This window comes from Staurois parvus, unplaced genomic scaffold (assembly GCF_062004578.1).
Source record: "Staurois parvus isolate SC_StPar_1 unplaced genomic scaffold, SC_StPar_1.0 ptg000578l, whole genome shotgun sequence".
In the NCBI taxonomy this organism is placed as follows: Eukaryota; Metazoa; Chordata; class Amphibia; order Anura; family Ranidae; genus Staurois; species Staurois parvus.
The window spans coordinates 7,162,501-7,182,481 of NW_028318374.1; the positions used below are offsets into that span (position 1 = coordinate 7,162,501).

General features: G+C 43.7%; 1 protein-coding gene across 1 annotated transcript in view; it reads left to right on the forward strand.

The window, feature by feature from the left end:
* GIPC2 (GIPC PDZ domain containing family member 2) overlaps positions 1 to 19,981 on the forward strand; it is a 153,159-nt gene that overhangs the window by 94,725 nt on the left and 38,453 nt on the right. Inside the window, exon 4 of the mRNA XM_089692204.1 lies at positions 17,247 to 17,356. Within this exon, the coding sequence (XP_089548330.1) occupies positions 17,247 to 17,356 (110 nt within the window). The remainder of the gene's footprint in view (positions 1 to 17,246; positions 17,357 to 19,981) is intronic.

Sequence of the window (19,981 nt, forward strand, 5' to 3'; positions counted from 1 at the left end):
CATCCTTGCACAAAGGAGCAGATACCGGTCATGCTGATGGGTTAAGGACCTTCTACGGCCCTGTCCAGCTCTCCTAGAGTAACTGCCTGTCTCCTGGAATCTCCTCCATGCTCTTGAGACTGTGCTGGGAGATACAGCAAACCTTCTGGCAATGGCATGTATTGATAAATCATCCTGGATGAGTTGGACTGCCTGTGCAACCTCTATAGGGCCCAGGTATGGCCTCATGCTACCAGTAGTGACACTGACCCTAGCCAAATGCAAAACTAGTGAAAACCAGTCAGAAAAGATGAGTAGGGAAAAAAATGTCAGTGGCCTCCACCTGTAAAACCATTCCTGTTTTGGGGGTCATCTCACTGTTGCCCATCTAGTGCAGCTGTTGTTAATTTCATTACCAGCAAAGCAGCTGAAACTGATTAACAACCCCCTCTGCTACTTAACTGAACAGATCAATATCCCAGGAGTTTCATTGACTTGATGCTACACTGATTAAAAAGTGTTCCTTTACTTTTTTTGAGCAGTGTACATAGTTACATTGGTCCAAGCTGGAATAATGTAATTATGTATAAAATATACATACCTTGTCACCTCCTACCATTCTCGCCTACAGGACTTCTCCCAAGCCTCTCCCATCCTATGGAATTTCTAATCTGACTGACTATCTCTTACTTTGTGTGCTTTTAGGCGATCCCTAAAAACTTTTCAGAGAAGCCTATCCCAGCTCCACCTAACAACTATACATGTAATTCTCCATCGGCTCATCCCCCACAGTTATTACCTTTTGTGTCACTTGACTCTCCCCTTTTACATTGTAAGGACCCTCTAATTCCTCCTATATTCACTTGTATTGTAACTGTACTGTTTGCCCTCACATTGTAAAGCGCTGCACAACCTGCTGGCTCTATATAAATCCTGTATAATAATTAATAAAACATATGTGGAATTCTTCAGTTGACCTTTGTTCGCAATGCAGCAAAGCAGTCGCTTGGCGCAGGACACAAAAGCAAGTGGAGATCAGTGGAGTAGGGGTGTCTACTTTAGTGATTTCCATCTTCCAAGGGCATTGGTCATGTATCATATATACATAGTTATATTGGTCCAAGCTGGATCAATATAACTATATATTTATAAAATATTCATAACTGTAGTTCTTCTTAAAGGGTTTTATAGCTACTTAACCTCTTCCGCGCCGCCCTATAGCAGGGCGGCACGGGTGCGCAAAATCACGTATATATACAGGATTTTGCAGTTCCGGGTAGGGGCACACGCGCCCTCCCCACGCCACCATTTGCTGTTAATCACCGGGTCCCAGCTGGCACCCGACGATCTCTGAGGATTTCCGAAAGGGGAGAGACGTGTATGTAAACAATACAGATCTCTCCACAGTCAGCTCCTGCACACTGCTTAGCAGAGCCATACAAAGCAGCATGCTTACTGTGAAACACACACACAACCCACATAGTAAAACAGCACACAGTTAACCCTTTGATCGCCTCACATGTTAACCCCTTCCTGCCCAGTGCCATTAGTACAGTGTCGGTGCTTTTTATTAGCACTGATCACTACATTGGTGTCACTGGAGATGTCAGTGACACCAAGTCAGTTCCCCCCAGTGCCCGCCGCAGTCCCGCTATAAGTCGCTGATCTAAAAGTGGAAAACCCAAATACTCCTGCTTAGGGATGGACTCTATGTCATAGGGATCACACAACGAATATGCACGCCTTACTGCCCTCAAAGAACCGGGGAGTCCAAAAGTACTAATAGAGAAAAACAAAACAGAGGGCGCACCGGCCTATGGTTCTGAGGAAGAGGCTAGTCCTCGAAACGCGTCAGCCATTTTGGATGTCCATCATTCTCATCACCATTCAGAAACGCAGTGCGATTCGGACAGAGCGGTCTCATATGATGTGCTTATAGTCATATACTTTTGTGAGTAGAACACCTTCTTTTAAATCTAATAAACATACTTTTAAAGGTAGGTGCGCCCTCTGTTTTGTTTTTCTCTATAAGTCGCTGATCGGCTCCATTACTAGTAAAAAAGAAAAATTCCAGTATACATACCGCCATTTGTAAACTCTATAACTTTCTAACTTTCATGGAAACCAATTAATTTAAATTTTTTGGGATTTTTTTTAGCAAAGACATGGAGCAGAATACATTTTGGCCTAAATTTATGATGAAATTTGATTTTTTACATTTTTTTTACTGGACATGTTTGATAGCAAAAAGTCAAAAATACATATATATTTTTTAAATTGTTGGTCTTTTTTTGTTTATAGCGCAAAAAACTAAAAATGCACAGGCGTTCAAATACCACCAAAAGAAAGCTCTATTTGTGGGAAAAAAGGACATAAATTTCATTTGGGTGCAGTGTTACATGACCGCGCAATTGTCAGTTAAAATAACGCAGCGCTGTATCGCATAAAATGGCCTGGTCAGGAAGGGGGGGGGAAATCCTCTGGAGGGAAAGTGGTTAAAGAGACCACTGTGTTTAGATCCTACACAAATGACCCTAGGAACCTTATCAGCCTTGAAGAAAAGAAAAAATGATGAAGGCAAGATGCCTAGGTCTAGCGGGTCCAAAAAGAGGTCAAACTGTGGCTTGCGATAAGAATATTGTATAAATCTTTAATTGCAGTACAAAACACACAAATCAAAGCGGCAGCACAGTGGATAAATGGTTAGCACTTCCACCTGGCAGTTACTAGGGTTGTTGGTTCAAATCCCAGCCACAGCACCACCTGCCTGGAGTTTGCATGTTCTCCCTGTGCCTGCATGGGTTTCCTCCAGGTACTCTGGTTTCCTCCCACACTCCAAAGACATACTGGGAGGTGGATTGGATCCTGTCTAAATTGGCCCTAGCATGTGAATGTATGAATGGGAGTTGGGGACCTTAGATTGTACGCCCCTTAAAGGCTAGGGACTGATTACCAGAGAGAAAAGACAGAAGAGAATGTGATGGTTGTCCAGGTGACGCTGCGCATGCTGTAGTCCCAACACCAACAGAGAGGTTATAGAAACCAGATGAAGTAATTGTGGAAAAGAGGAGTGGTACCAGATACAACTATGAGAACAGCATCTAAATCATGCATTGACTCTAAGGCTGCATTCACTGATGTCATGAGAAGTAGCCTGAGTTACATATAAAGAGTAGTACTAATATTGATTATAATGACATATGACCAAAATTTGATGGTAAGATATAAATTAAATTATCAGGAACATCCTCAAAGTTATATTTATATAAGACCTTACCAGCCTTGCCTTTAATAGTGAGGGACTGCCACATAACAAAGCAATTCTAAGCCACCTGATGGGTTCAGGGGCCATGAAGTCCATTATCAGAACAGGTTTACCTCGGTTTACAAATTTAATTCGTTCTGCGGGACTTTTCGTATTGCGAAAATTTTTTAAACCGAAACGCGGTTTCCCATAGGAATGCATTGAAAACCAATTAATCCGTAAAAAAGGTAAAAAAAAGTCTTTTATCTGTTCAAAACTGTTTATAAAGTGCACTTTAAAGGCATAAATACTGTACAGGGATATGATTAAAAAAAATGTGTAAATGCATTGAAAACGAATTAATCAGTTCCGGAGATCAGAAAACAGCCAACAAATTTTTATCTGTTCAAAACTCTTTATAACGTGCACTTTAACCTCCCTAGCGGTATTCCCGAGTGTAGCTCGGGGTAAAATTTCAGTACCAAAAGCGGTAACCCCGAGCTACACTCGGGCTTACCATGTGGCGCTGCATAGGGAGTCCCTGCAGCACTTACCTTGTCCTTCGCTCCCGCGATGTGTCCCCTGCAGCGTTCCCGCCCATCTCCTCCGGCCGATGCCGGCATCTGGCTTCTGTGTTCCGGTTCCTGTGACATCAGGCGGCGGGAAATTTGAAAATTTAAAAAAATTTCATTTTTTTCTAAACGAATTTTACATAGCAAAACATCGCTGTTTCAAACCATTTCACATACATTTTGTCCCGAGTGCTTTGTCCTGTGCCCTGCCTGCATTTTTACTGTTCTTTCTGCCTGGAAACTGAGAAATGTCCATGGCGTCCAAAAAGCGTCCCTTTAGGTCAAAAGCGGTTTTAGACCGGCTAGAGAACAGCGATAGTAAATCAGAACCACTTGCAGAATTGAGTGATAATGATTTGTGGGGAAATTCGTCACCAGACATTGAAAACGATTTTGCGACTTTGCTCAGCGATGTGCGAACTTGGCGCTGTATTTAAAATTTCAGTGTTTTTGGTTTGATTATATTATTGAATTAAATGTATTATTATATTATTATTCTTTATGATTATTTATTAAATTATAATTTATGATTTCGTGTTTCAAATTTTATCATCCCCGGGATGTTTACTAGACTCTTGTTCGGACAGATTTCAGTGAGTTATTCCTAAATATTACAGGCTACAATAAAAAAACTACATATTTCCATGCAAAATAATGGTACCGCTTTCAGCACCAAAAATCTGAAATAATCATACCGCCAGGGGGGTTAAAGGCATAAAGGGACATGATTAAAAAAAAATTTGTAAATGCATTGAAAAACCAATTAATCCGTTCTGGAGGTCAGAAAAAAGTAAAAAAAGGTTTTATCTGTTCAAAACTCTTTATAAAGTGCACTTTAAAGGCATAAATGCTGCACAGGAACATGATTAAAAAAAAATTGGCAAATGCATTGAAAACCAATTAATCTGAAAATTACGTTAACCGAGGCATTCGTAAACCCAGGTACGCCTGTATTTAGTTGCTATCGGGGCAAATGGCTGCTTTAGTTCACCAGGTTAGCAAACTGCAAATGGATCAGGTTCACCACAAACCAGGGGCGGACTGACCGTTTGGAAACTCGGGCACTGCCCAAGGGCCCGGGGTCAGTAGGGGCCCCATGAGATGCCCCTGGTACCTTTTTCATAGACTTTTTTGAGTTTGGGCAAGGACACAGGGGCCCCATGATCCCCTATTGCACGGGGGCCCCATGAGTTGTCAGTCCGCCCCTGCCGCAAACCCACACTCAACCCCAACTGGAAGCACATCCCTAGTGCCAACGAGCATGGACCAGCACCTGGAGACACTGCAGCAGAGATTGTAGTGACTTGTAAATTGTTAGGTGGTACTTGGGATATAATATGCTGCTGCTTGGGAATATCCGATTGCCTCTCGGGGGATCAGGAAGGAATTTTTTTCCCCTGCAGGAGCAAAATGAATCATGCTTTGCTGGGGTTTTTTTCTTTTGCCTTCCTCCGGATCAATGGTGGGTGTAGGATTATAACTTTTTTTTTTTTGGTTGAACTGGATGGACTTTTGTCTTTTTTTCAGCCAGACTATGTAACTATGCATATTAGCTCTCCTCCTCTAGGTGGAGCTGTAAGTCTATAATAAAGCGGCACGTTGCGCGGCGTCTCTCTGCGCACAGTAGTACAACATTTACCTGCCAATTAGCCTGTGATTTTGCATTTAATAGAGGGGATTTGTCTGGTTTAGAAACTAAACAAGTAACAGAAAGGGCATGTTTTGATAAATAGAATTTAGCAACAAGGGAACAATGTAACATTCTACTGGTATATAATGCTGTACATTTTTTATTTGCTGGATGAGATGGGTTTAATTAGATCAGTGTTGGCATTTGCTAAGCAGATGCAGGCAGCACAGTTTCTTTTCCCTGCTAATGTACATCCAATCTGTACTTTTGTTCACAATGACAGATCTGCGTTAACTCAGCAGTATGTAATTGCTCTGTTTCATTGTTGCCAATCTTTTAGGACTTATTTATTTATTATAAGTACTTGTATAGTGCCATCAATTTATGTAGCGTTTTTACATATATATTGTACATTCACATCAGTCCCTAACCCTCAAGGGGTGTACAATCTAAGGTCCCTAACTCACATTCATACATACATATACTAGGGACAATTTAGACAGGAGCCAATTAACCTACCTGCATGTCTTTGGAGTGTGGGAGGCAGGTGCGGACTGACCATTTGGAAACTCGGGCACTGCCCAAGGGCCCTGGGTCAGTATGGGGCCCCATGAGATGCCCCTGGTACCTTTTTCACAGGCTTTTTTGAGTTTGGGCAAGGACACGGGCCCCATGATCCCCTATTGCCCAGGGGCCCTATGAGTTGTCAGTCCGCCCCTGGTGGGAGGAAACCGGAGTACCCTGAGGAAACTCACACAGGAACAGGGAGAACATGCAAACTCCAGGCAGGTGGTTCTGTGGTTGGGAATCGAACCAACGATCCTAGTACTGTCGGGCAGAAGTGCTAACCATTTAGCCACTGTGCTGCCGAGACTTGATTCTTATGTGTTTCTTGTTTTTATATGGCGCTTGCAAATCGCATGAAGCTGTACAGAATACACAGATCCATTTACAGCAAGTCCTGTGAGCCAAAGGAGCTCACAATCATTTGTTCTAACCACACTTGCCACTTGCCTTAGAGGCAGTTTGGGGGAAGGCCTATTAACCTTAGGACTATGGGAGGAAACCAGATCGACTGTAGGAAATCCTTGCAGACACAGGAAGGAAATACAAACTCCATGTAGACGGTGTGCAGGACTGACCTACAATTACAAGTATGGGTACCAATCACTTATCCACAAGTGCAACTCCAGCCAAAGCTTGTTTTTATGACAGTTTATAAAGCTGGTCTATTCTGCCTATATTTTTCTGTCCCTGATTTCCCACTTGATTTTGATCTTTATTTCATATAGGGTTGCAGCGATACCGATATCAGTGCCGATACCAAGTACTTGCATGTGTAAGGGTACTCGTGCAAATGCTTTCCAATATCCAAAACCGATACCCGGGCTGTGCGATTTATACCCATACTAAATAAACGGGCTCAAATCGCACTGCAAAGAATCACATGCGATTTGAACAGGAATGCGGTTCAATTCCTATCCAAACCGCATGCGGTTCCCCCCACTGCTCCTGTGTGATCCCAGTATAGAAAGACAGGGAAGCACCACCTAAGATGTGCAGCAATGGGCAAACAGTTTAAAATGTTATCACCACACAAATTGTACATAATATATCTTGCATGTCAAATCCAAAACTGGCTACTTGTGGTGCTCACAGGGCTGGAGGAGATGTAGGAAGTTTCGGGACCCCTGTGGGTATCAGGCGAAAGTGATGTCAGCTTGGGGGTGGGGGAAATCTATAGCATTCATGTTCAAATTGCATGCGATACCTTTGCGATGTGATTTGAGCCCATACAAACTGAACGCACACTGCAAAGAATCGCATGCGATTTGAACATGAATTCTGTAGATTTCCTCCACCCCCAAGCTGACATGACTTCCGCCATATACCCACAGGGGTCCCGAAGTTTCTCGGTATTGGCGGTAACTCTCATGGCTTCTATACAGTAAGGCTTGGGGATCAACAAAAACGTATAAGGGCTCATTCAGATGGCCGACTAATCCCATCCTCCGTGTAGAGCCTCTGGCAGATGCATGTGCACCCACCTTGGAAGCTGCGTACAGGCAGCCCATACAAGTGCATAAAATGCGCAGCAGCCACATGGACACAATTGCATGTCAAAGTTTGACATGTGGTCAGGAGTGAGTGTATGGATCCAACTGCAGATAGATCAGATCCATGGTCCTGCTCCTGTCCACACAATTGTATTGGATCCGTGATCCTGTTCCTGTCCACACAATCGTGTCGGATCCGTGATCTTGCCCCTGTCCACACAATTGTATCAAATCCGTGATCCTGCTCCTGTCCACACAATTGTGTCATATCCATGATCCTGCCCCAGTCCACCCAATTGTGTCGGATCCGTGATCCTGCTCCTGTCCACACAATTGTGTCAGATCCGTGATCCTGCTCCTGGCTACAAAATTGTGTCAGATCCATGATCCTGTCCACACAATTGTGTCATATCCGTGATCCTGCTCCTGTCCACACAATTTTGTCAGATCCATGATCCTGCTCCTGTCCACACAATTGTATCAGATCCGTGATCCTAACCTTTCCACACAATTGTATCGGATCCGTGATCCTGCTCCTGTCCACACAATTGTGTCATATCCATGATCCTGCTCCTGTCCACACAATTGTATCAGATCCATGATCCTGCCCCTGTCCACACAATTGTGTCGGATCCGTGATCCTGCCCCTGTCCACACAATTGTATCGGATCCGTGATCCTGCTCCTGTCCACACAATTGTATCGGATCCGTGATCCTGCTCCTGTCCACACAATTGTGCCAGATCCGTGATCCTGCTCCTGGCTACAAAATTGTGTCAGATCCATGATCCTGCTCCTGTCCACACAATTGTGTCATATCCGTGATCCTGCTCCTGTCCACACAATTGTGTCAGATCCATGATCCTGCTCCTGTCCACACAATTGTATCGGATCCGTGATCCTGCTCCTGGCCACACAATTGTATCGGATCCGTGATCCTGCTCCTGGCCACACAATTGTGTCAGATCCGTGATCCTGCTCCTGTCCACACAATTGTATCAGATCCGTGATCCTGCCCCTGTCCACACAATTGTGTCGGATCCGTGATCCTGCTCCTGTCCACACAATTGTGTCGGATCCGTGATCCTGCTCCTGTCCACACAATTGTGTCGGATCCGTGATCCTGCTCCTGTCCACACAATTGTGTCGTTTCCGTGATCCTGCTCCTGTCCACACAATTGTGTCAGATCCATGATCCTGCCTCTGTCAGTACCGTGATCCTGCTCCTGTTCACACAATTGTGTCCATGCAGCTGCTGCGTGTGCATCCACTTGTATGGACTGCCTGCGCTAATTGGCCATCTGAATAAGTCCCAACTGCCAAAATTATGGTGATAAAGGAATCAAAGAATCGCCAGGCCTGCAAATTAGGGGAAGTTTCCCCCTTATTTCGACACAGACAGAAATAAAAACCTGATGGAGGTTCTATCCCTTCCTACTGTCAAAATAAAGACTCAACCAACATTCTTGGTTGAATTTAGGCTTTAAAGCGATTGTAAAGGTAAAATTAATAAAAAAAAAATACCAAACATGTCTATACTTACCTGCTCTGTGCAGTAGAGTGGCTGTGAACCTCCTCTTCTCAGGTCCCTCACTGGCGTTCCTGGCCCCTGCTTTCTGTCCAGTACCCCCATAGGAAACCACTTCTCATGGGGGCACTGGTGCATACTCACTCCCGAGCCCCGCTGCTGCGTTCATTGACACAGACAGTGGGACCTGGCCCCATCCTCCGTTTCCTTTGATTGACAGCACTTGGAGCCAATGGCTCCCGGTGCCGCAGCAAAGTCAGCAAGACATGGAAATGAGGGGAGAGAAAAGCTGCAGACATGCATGGCACTGGATCGAATGAGGGGAGGGGGGTGTTATATGCTGATGCCTGAACATTTGTTACCTTAATGCAAGGAATGGTAGAAGGTAAAATATGTTTAGGCTTTAGAACCACTTTAAAGTGGTTGTAAACCCTTACATATACCCAGTGCAGTGACTGGCCTCAGGTGATACACAGAAATGAAATATTAAATCATCCCACATAAGTTGTACCTGCTTATTCGCAGCCCTCTCCCCTCTGCAGCTGATCAAAGTACACAGATCAAAGGCAATTTGTAAGCTCCAGGAGGCAGGGGGTGGGGATCTGACATCTCACACTGCACAGCATAAAGCAAGGGTCTGAGTGTAACCTGAGACCTGAGTGGAGGGGATGGACACACCCCCTCTACACAGTCTCATAGGGAAACATGCACAGCTGAGGCTGTCAATAACTTAGTGTGTGTGTGGGGGGGGGGGGGGGCTGTCTCATGGGATTGTCTGTTATGCATAGGCTGTCAGAAGTGACTCATGCAGATAGCAGAATGAGAGAAGCGACAGAAATCACACTCTGTGCGTTGAACTGAGGCAATTACACACTATAGAAGGACATGCTTTGTTAATTTTTCATTTCAGAGGTTTACAACTAGTTTAATAACTACAGAGAGACTTGTGTATCAGTTTTATATGTTTCATGGGCAGTGGGGTTACCTGTCATGAGCGTATACTGCTGTCTGCTGACTTCACTATCTGAAAATGCCAGTTGCCTGATTGTCATGCTGAGCTTTTGGCTTTAAGTCAATATGGTTGATTTGTTAAAGGCAAACAGACTGTGCACTTTGTAAGTGTAGTTGCACTTTGCAAGTGCCGTTGCTCTGGAGCTTAGTAAATGAGGGGAAACTCTGCTGACTTCCATCATCTATCATATATATATATATATATATATATATATATATATATATATATATATATATATATTTAAAACAGAGGCCCTAGAGAATAAGTTGTTGGGTGTGGAGATTTTTTTTATGTCACACGGTATTCACGCAGTGGTTTTTCAAATGCAATTTTTTGGCGAAAAAATACACTTTTTAAAATTTTAATGCAAAAAAGAAACATAATACATAGCCCAATTTTTGGGCTAAAATAATAAAGATGATGTTAGATGCCAAACATGTCATGCTTTAAAATTGCACACGCCCATGCAATGGCAACAAACAGTGTAAATTTTACTTTTTACGGTGGAAGTGATGGCTGGTCAATCAGGTTACCTGGTGGGATGGGACAGTCATTGGAAGGTTGCGGGGCGTCTCCTCCCGCTGCCTGTAAAAATGACCCAGCGGCTAATTAGCCACTCAGATTGCTTTTACAAAAGTGGGGGGGTCACAGGGGATGTATGGGGGGTGAGAGCCAATATAGACTGTGCTGTCAGTAGGTTATATGAGGAGAGATATTGGTGGGATCTCTGTTCCCTGTATGGTGGTCAGCCCTCCCCCTGTGATCTGTAGAGGCACCATACATCCGGGTGCATAGTACATAGAAAATGGACTACAACTCCCAGCATCCGCACTGGCATCTTCCCTAACAGAAGGCAGTGGGCCTGGGGAGGCAGGGGGCACACTGCCCGTGGTGACATGCTAGGGTGGGGAGGAGCTCCATGGACAGACTGCACACCGGATTGGATTGGGACCGGACCTTACTGTAAAGCAGGCCACGGGGCTGGGGAGGGGGGGCACCCAAGAGGGAGAGGAGCTCCAAGGACAAGCTGCACCTGCAAACCAGAGTTGGATGGGACCAGACCTCGCTTTATAACAGGCTGAGGGCCCGGACAGGGGAGCACATTGCCTGGCAGTGACTTCCTGGGAGGGTGAGGAGCTTTGGAGAGAGTCCGGGGACAGGCAGCATGATGCAGTGCGATGGTACAGGCTGCGGCGGGAGGGGGCTCCACTTTAGAGCCGACTGCTGGCTACATGTAAAAAAAAACCTGTTGCCCGGTGCCTGGAACTGCATGCCCCAGGCGTCCGGTGATAGGAATCGCAAATTCCTGAGTAAATACTGAAAGAATCCATTTCATTCAGTAAAAATGGTTGCTTATACCAATGAAATTCACTGGAATTCACTGGTATAAGCAATCTTATTGTGTAAGTAAAAAAAAAAAATCCTGATCGCTATGGTAACACTGCACTTTAACTGTGTGTTAAAAAAATATTTAATAAAAAGAAAAATAACAAAATTGAAAACAATTTATTAAAACTTTTTTTTATGTTTTTTTGCATAGTCTCACCAGTCAGTGTCACTGATAACCGTCACACCAGTTAACTAATTACACTGTACTATACTGATGAAATTATATAAAAAAAATGGGGAAAAAACAATTTTTAAAAAGTCTTCATTTACCTCTTTGCCTTGTACTGTCTACGTTCCAAAAAACAAATTGTACTGCACTGTCCTGGGCCTAAAGAAATGAGACAGTCCATCAGTTCATCAGGACTGATTGATTTTCAGATATACTGTACAGCATATCCCATAGTTTGTGGACTCTATAACTTTCCTACAGACTAAATAATATACACTGATTTGGGTTATTTTCACCAAAGAAATGTAGTAGAATATATTTTGGCCTACATTTATGAAGAAAGAATTTTTCTTTTGCAAAATTTTATAACAGAATCAAAGAAAAATGCTTTTTTTTTCAAAACTTTCGGTCTTTTTTAGTTTATTTAGCAAAAAATAAAAAAAACAAGTGGTGATTAAATACCACCAAAAGAAAGCTCTATTTGTGTGAAAAAAGTGCTAAAACTGTAATATGGGTACAGTGTTGCATGACCGCGCAATTGTCATTCAAAGTGACAGCGCTGAAAGCTGAAAATTAACCTGGGCAGGAAGGGGTAAAAGTGCCCGGTATTGAAGTGGTTAAAGGAACCCGGTGGCTTTTAAAACCAAAGGAACATTTTTGGCATGCAACTTATTTCTTGTGCTAATATACACTGTAACTGCCAGGACAGCAGATGCTTGCCTCTCAATACTTGGACTATCCAGGAAAATGAGGAACCTGATGGACACATGTGGCAGCAGAAACCTCTTTCTGGGAAATGACGGGACTGCTGTGACCACACTTGTAATATTGTGAAGAGCTCCAATTGACGAGGTCACGGAAAGTCATGCATAATTTTAGCATTGAGCTAAACAGAAGCTTTTTTATGCATGTGAATCATAGCACCCAGCCAATCAAATGGCTGGGAAATAAAGACACTTGTGACTAAGGAAATGTTGAATTTCCAACAGGAACGCTCAGAATAAGGCATTTGAAGTTGGTGTGACCCACAATAGATGTCTGCCGACATATTTAAAACGCAACCCTAGCCAAACAGTAAATTACATTATTAGACTCAAAAGATTTGTATAATGATGCTGTAAGGGACCGCCTGACAGCACCTCTATCAATCCCCTGGCAGAGCCTCCCCAGAGTGCGGAGTCTAAGCACCGGAGCACTTGTTCACCAGGGCCCCTGATGGTGGGGATGGACTTGGAGCGCTCCGGTACCAGGTAGCAGCTGCTAGGTATCTCCAACAGGGGTAGAGGAGTCTGACAGGAGCTCCAGGGGGCTAAGAGTCTGATGTGAGGGAGCCTAGTGATCCCTGCGGGATGAATGGATGGATGGATGAGCTAAATCAGAGTCATACAGGCCGGGTTGGTAACTAGCGAGTCGGTGAGGTACAAAACGGTAGGCAAAGGATAGTCTGGTCACACGCAGGGCCAATACCAAAAGATCAGATTTAAAGGGGAACATCCAGGAGCAGAGTCAGGCAGGCCAAGGGTCAGCAAACACAAATGCTCCTGCGCTTGGGGATGGACTCGATGCTACAACCACATTAAGAATGTCCTGGAACATGCACACCTTGCTGCCCTCAAATGGACCGGGGGAATCCAAATATACTGAATGGGGAAAGAACAAAAAGAGGGCGCACAGGCCTAGTGCATTACCATAAAAAATGTTTAATAAAAAATAAAGTAGGTGTTGTACTCACAAACGACAATATAGTCAACCTCCTGCCTGTGGATTGACCAAGTTCCCTTAAACATGCAAATCAGCTGCTCCTTTCCTGACCGGGACACTCTACAACCATACACATGCATTAACCACTTCCCGTCTGGCCGTTGTATATAAACAGCTGGACGGTGGCAGTGCAGGGGCGGGTGACCAAATATGGTCATGAAAGCTTTGGCCATACTCCTCTTTTAAGTGTGCTTTGAGCTGTTTAAGTGGAAGGGGTGCTTACCAGATGAGAAACTGGGGAAGGATCCAGGACCTCAGCAAAATAGCTAGAACACTGCAGGAACAATATTGTGTACAATAGGATTTATATAAAAAATGGCTGGAGGTTGGGGACTTTAAATTGAGATTTAAACACCATAGACCCTAGAGGAAGTAATTAGGACCATCCACTGAGCAGTCCATGGCCAGTATCAGCATGCATCATCTGTATCTGAAGTCTATGTCCAATCTGCAAATAAGACCACCAATTCCTCCAGAATGTTGAATACATTAGGTATAAGAAAGTTATGTTTGGCTTTGCAGCATATTGACAATTCTTCTCTCCATGGGTGGTTTTAATATGGCCTAAATCAGCCTGGAAAAGGCACTTTGCCCACTTCCTCAAACATCCTGTTCTGCGAAGGCCTTTGAAAGAATTGGCCATGTAATGGCTCTGCACCCTCAAGCGGTACATACGGTTTTAAATAATGCATACGTCGGCTTCATTCCAATGACTTCTCGAGTTCCCGGTATTGAGTCGTCTTGGCAGGTTCTTGTTATGTCACAAAGGTCTGGATTAAGCTGCAATTCCCTCTTCACCATAGGATAATAGAATTGTGATAGGTAGATCAGTAATTGAACCTGGGGTACAAAGAGATTTGGCGGTACTGGCGTGAGGTCGTTTGTATTAAAAGCATCTTAAGGGGTGTGTTGACTTGTTCACTGTTTTCTTTGCAAAGGCCGTGAAAATAATGAATGTCAGCTGTTATCATAGACATCACATTGCGTGTTTAAATTGGAAACATTTTAGGAGATTTTTGTGCATTAAAGTTATGGGAAGTTTTAAAGGACTGTTCCACTCAAAAGTAGGTCAAACAGCTCACTGCAACCACCGTTGAGTATTGTGTATTCCAAAACATCTAGTTAAAGTTTCAATAGTGTGAAATAAAGTACATGTACAGATAGAGCTCGCACTTGAGGACTTCTCAAGAGACATATGAAGCCATTAGTTTGTAGCTCCTACCAAAAACTGCAGTATTGGTTTAGGGTGTACTATCATTTTAATCAGTCTCCTAATTATATTATATATTCTATGGTCAGTCCAGCCACAAATGATCTTCCAGTTGTGGACTGAATGCAGCAGTGTGATCTCTACACCAGCATTCAAGTTCCTGGCTCTGCCATCTTTTGCCCATAGCATTCTCCTAGATAGGCTGCTAGTTAGCTTAGGTAAATTTAGTTCTTGTTCTCCAGTGATGAGCTGTGTAGCTTGTGATTGCATTGGGCTTTTCTGTGTTCTACTGGCTGCAGGTTTGATTGCTTCCCCATGGCTTCTGGAATGTAATGGGCTGGATAAACCAAATCAGCAGCTGAATATTTATGTTGTCTCAGCAATCCCTGGTGGAGGGTGTCCAGATGGTGGCTGGGAGTAGGCATAAATAGTCTGAAGCTGCCCTATTCTTGTCCAGTAGGAGACGTTCCCAGAACTTCTGCCCATCTGGGGGGCCTATTCTGCTAAATCCTCTGAAGTTGTATTTATTATTTCAGGTACTTATATAACACCGTCAATTTATGCAGTGCTTTTACATATATATATTGTGCATTCACATCAGTCCCTAACCCTCAAGGGGCATACAATCTAAGGTTCCTAATTCACATTTATACATACACATACTAGGGCCAATTTAGACAGGATCCAATTAACCTACCAGCATGTCTTTGGAGTGTGGGAGGAAACCCACGCAGGCACAGGGAGAACATGCAAACTCCAGGCAGGTGGTGCCGTGGTTAGGATTTGAACCCACGACCCAAGTACTGCCAGGCAGAAGGGCTAACACGTTAGCCACTGTGCTAATTTCACTGGGGTCTGGTCTAGAAGATTCACTTAGCAGTTGTCTGCCTGATAGCGGAGGGATGCATCCAAGTATCTAGTGACACTGTGAGTACAGACCTGAAGAAAGGAACCCAAGTGACTGTTGCTGCTGCTATTTCTAACCCACTAATATTAGTGCTTTCCTGGCCTGGGGCACTGCTGAAGGTATACCGGTGCTGTACAATTTCTGGGCTTCTGCAGGAAGAGTTGCCCTGAGAACTAGTGTGACAGTGAAGAGTCAAGTCCTAGACTGTTTATTGAGCCAGATGTGTGATTGTTGCTTATTGTTAAAAAACAGACATACACTCACAGAATTAGAGGAATCAAGAGCGCATAACAATCAGATGCTGGAATATTGAGTATCGGCGTGTGTGTGACGTCACTGGCTAGGCCCCGCCCAACATGTTTCGCCACCAATTTGTTTTTACGACATAAGACCATTGCGTTTCCTTTGATCTCGCCTCTGGAGGGACTTTTACATCTGTATCATTTAAAGGATCCCTTCTTTGATTTATAACAGTATGGAGAGGAGGCGGTGAGAGCATAGAGAGTGGGATGAGTGCCCATTGAGAGCACACAAGCGTGTATTGATCTCTGGATAATGAGATCAATATCTCTGGTAAGAGGCTGATTATTTGTTTGGTGGAGGAATCACACTTTCAAGATGTGTTTTCATCATTGTAATTTGTGTTGCACTGAGCACCTTATGTCTACAATCAGTTTGTTGGATCGCGCTATTCAATAATAATGCAATATTTTGGACTGTTAAGGTACTTCAGTTATTTGTATGATTGGTTATCATTTGTGATTGGTTTGAAAAAAAGCGCACCAAGTGTATGACAAATATTTTTATAAGTTTAGTATTCAAACTTTTTTTGGTAGCAGCATTCACATGGTTATATAAGTTTTCACTGAGCGCAAATATTTTTTTCACAAAGAAGAGTTACTAGAGGAAGAGTTACTCTACCAACATGTAAAATATGAATGACCTATGTAAGGTAATAAAAGTTGCTATGCCCATTTTTGCATGACTTAGGCCCCTTTCACATGGGGAGGACCCATCAGCGGATCCGCTTGCTTAGCGGGGTATGTGTCTGCTGATTCCTGCTGAGCAAGCAGATGACAGGTCCATGTCCACATTGCTTATGCAGACCAGACACGGTCACAGTCCACTGTCTTCTATGAGCATTTGGATGGAAAAGGACTGCCTGTCTGTTTCCATCTGACTGCTATCTGATCTGATCCGATCCAACGGATGGAAGGGGAATGGATCCCCATTCATCTCTTTATGGCGGATCAAACATTGGTGGGTGTAAACGGACACATAGAGGTTCTGATCAGGCCCGTTTTTCAGGTGGACCTGATTGGAACTGCAAAAATGAGACCCAATTTTAGCCATGGCAGATAAGCAGTCTTGGTCCTAGTACACAGATCTCCCTGCTGAAATCTTCAAAGACAACCCAATAAGCCTTTACTGAAAAATAAAAAAAATCATTTTGGGGGGGATGATCCTTTATGTCTCCCAGAATCAGAGATTTAAAATTTTACAGTGTAAATTCTCTGTACCAAATAGATTCAGGCTTTAAAAATCTAAATGGCTTCTACATTTACAATTCCCAGGCAAAATTCAGAGCATCTTGTCAAATTGTGGAAATTTTGGAGGTGTGTGTTTACCCGGGATGCACCACAAATGTGGTACCCAGGTCACTTTCCTCAGTCCCACTATACAGTGCTAATTTTCTTTCTCTTCTTAGATAAAGGTGCTATCGTGCTTGGAAAGTATGATACATTTACTCAGATAAAAAGTTTTAAAAATGCATTTTTTATGCTTTCAGAAATGATTGAGCCAAGGTCGAAAGGTGGAAAGACAACAGATGGTAAGATTTCCACTGGAAGAGAGACATTGCGGTTACGATCTAAAGGACCAGCTACCGTGGAAGAAATGGTAAGTCGTAACTTTTTGCAACCTGGGAAACTATCTAACGTTTAATTCCAGTCATACTTGAAGATTATTACATTTAAAGGAAACCCACAGTCTGTAAGCATTGCCAAAAAAGGCAGGCAGAGGGAAAATGACTAGTCACCAGTATTGCCTGTGGTCTCTGTAGAAAAACCTTCCCGTCATTGACTTATGACTTGTTCTGCAATGTGTCTCCGTATGGAGGCAGCCATCTTAGTAGAGGCAGGGCTTTACTTCTTCATGTCAGTGCCTCCAGTAAGGAGAACAGTGAGCAGCACAATAGTGTCATCACCAAACCTCACTGAAAATTCCAGAAGATATGAGAAGGCACACTCACATACTTTGAAGTACTTTTGGGTGGGTCCTACTCGCCCTGCACATGGAGATATCTCTTCTCGCTCACTAATGCCCAGGACCAGGCGGGGCTGCCATCATGTGGATTCAACATTAAGGCGGAACTCTGCTTAGAAACAAACTGTACACTTTGTGCAGCTGTGTAACAACTTGAGGAATCATGCAGTGAAATGTTCTGTCCCATGTCACTGCACACCTTGACTCCCAGAATGTAGCACACTGCTGAGCTTGTGTCCAGCTCCACCAGTCCAGCCTTCCTCTGCCAAACCACTCCCAGTGACAGAATGGGGTCCCGCCGTGCACTAAGCACAGACCTCATATGTGCACTTAATTAACTCCTTCAGCTCTCCCATACCTGCAGCTAGGTCCATGGGGTCTCCGTACCACGGGTTTGGTCCCGAACGCTTTTGGGGAATCGATCGCTAGGGAGTGAGTCAGGACAGCAACCCCCTCGCTAATGAAGGACCCATCTCCCATGTCTGGAACCACTCTCTGCTGTCTGGTGGCTATTACATTCCCACCAATTCATGGTTACACTCTTCCCGCCAACTCCCTTCCTGAGGTAACCCTTTGTTTTTGCCCTTCCATTCCCTTCTCTTCACCCCCATATGTGCTTACAGACATTGTTCTTCTAGATACGATTTGCACTTCCTTTTTACATTTTTGTAATAACTTCAGACCAGGCATGAAACACTTGATCAGTCTTTACTGGAATTCTCGGCAATACAATCCAACAATGCAATTACAGTTCTATTCCAACTTTCTGGATTCAAGCTGCCCAGAGCATACCTTCCCCAAGGTGAGGGTCCACATTTGGAAGAGTTTTGGCTAAGGCAGACTTTCCTAGTGCATGATCTGGATGTTGCTGGTGGTTACATCTTGGGGTTGGCCTCTCGACTCCTTTTCATACAGGCCACAACAGAGCATCCTCTTGAGCAGAGCCTTCCCCCCTATTCATTGACAGCACAGGGTGGAGGGCAGAGCCCAGAAATGCAAGAGAGAATGCTAAGCATAGCTTAACCCCTTCCCCATTTGGCAGCCTGAAGCATTATCTAACTCTAAACCCCAACGCTTGTAAGCACCTGCTTACATGCTCTGTTATTTCTCAGGAGAAATTCCAGACAAAAGGTAGATTTTTCATAGGCGCAACCTACATTTCTAGATGTGCAATATACCAGCAGATATTCACTTTTTGAATTCAGTTTCATATTAACAGTGAATAATGGGACAGGAAATTAGAAGAAATCTCCCCAGTGTAGACATAAAGAATAAGAACCTGACACAGCAATGGCTGCATGGCATTTCTCAGGTTGGGTTCCCTGATGGTGACAATAGTGGCTCATGCCCGCATAATCTGTGTATCTGGACCTCTACCTACTGGGATATTTACGTAATAATTGGAAGAGTCCCAGGGCTTGTCAGCATATATGTCCATGTACTCTGGTACATGCTCAGACACACTGCAGGGCTCTGCCAGATCCTATAGCCTTGACAAAAACTTTTGCAGTGTGTCTGCCCATGCTCTGGTTCTCGATTCATGATGGTGGCACTGGAGAAGAACAGTGTAGGGAAAACTTTTCCTGTAAGCAGGACACCGTTGAACTATATGGACTAGTAAGTATGAGAGTTCAGATCCTGTGATTGGCTGTAAATAGGTATACATATATGTGGCAGCATGGAATAAAGTCCACCTCTGAGCTGCCATATACATGCGTTCAGTCAGCAGGAAGGCGCTAACAGGAAAAATAAGCATGAACATATATGCTATTCCTCATACCTGTTTACACAACATACAGTCAGGTCCATAAATATTGGGACATCAACACAATTCTAACATTTTTGGCTCTATACACCACCACAATGGATTTGAAATGAAATGAACAAGATGTGCTTTAACTGCAGACTGTCAGCTTTAATTTGAGGGTATTTACATCCAAATCAGGTGAACGGTGTAGGAATTACAACAGTTTGCATATGTGCCTCCCACTTGCTAAGGGACCAAAAGTAATGGGACAGGATAATAATCATAAATCAAACTTTCACTTTTTAATACTTGGTTGCAAATCCTTTGCAGTCAATTACAGCCTGAAGTCTGGAACGCATAGACATCACCAGACTCTGGATTTCATCCCTGGTGATGCTCTGCCAGGCCTCTACTGCAACTGTCTTCAGTTCCTGCTTGTTCTTGTGGCATTTTCCCTTCAGTTTTGTCTTCAGCAAGTGAAATGCATGCTCAATCGGATTCTGGTCAGGTGA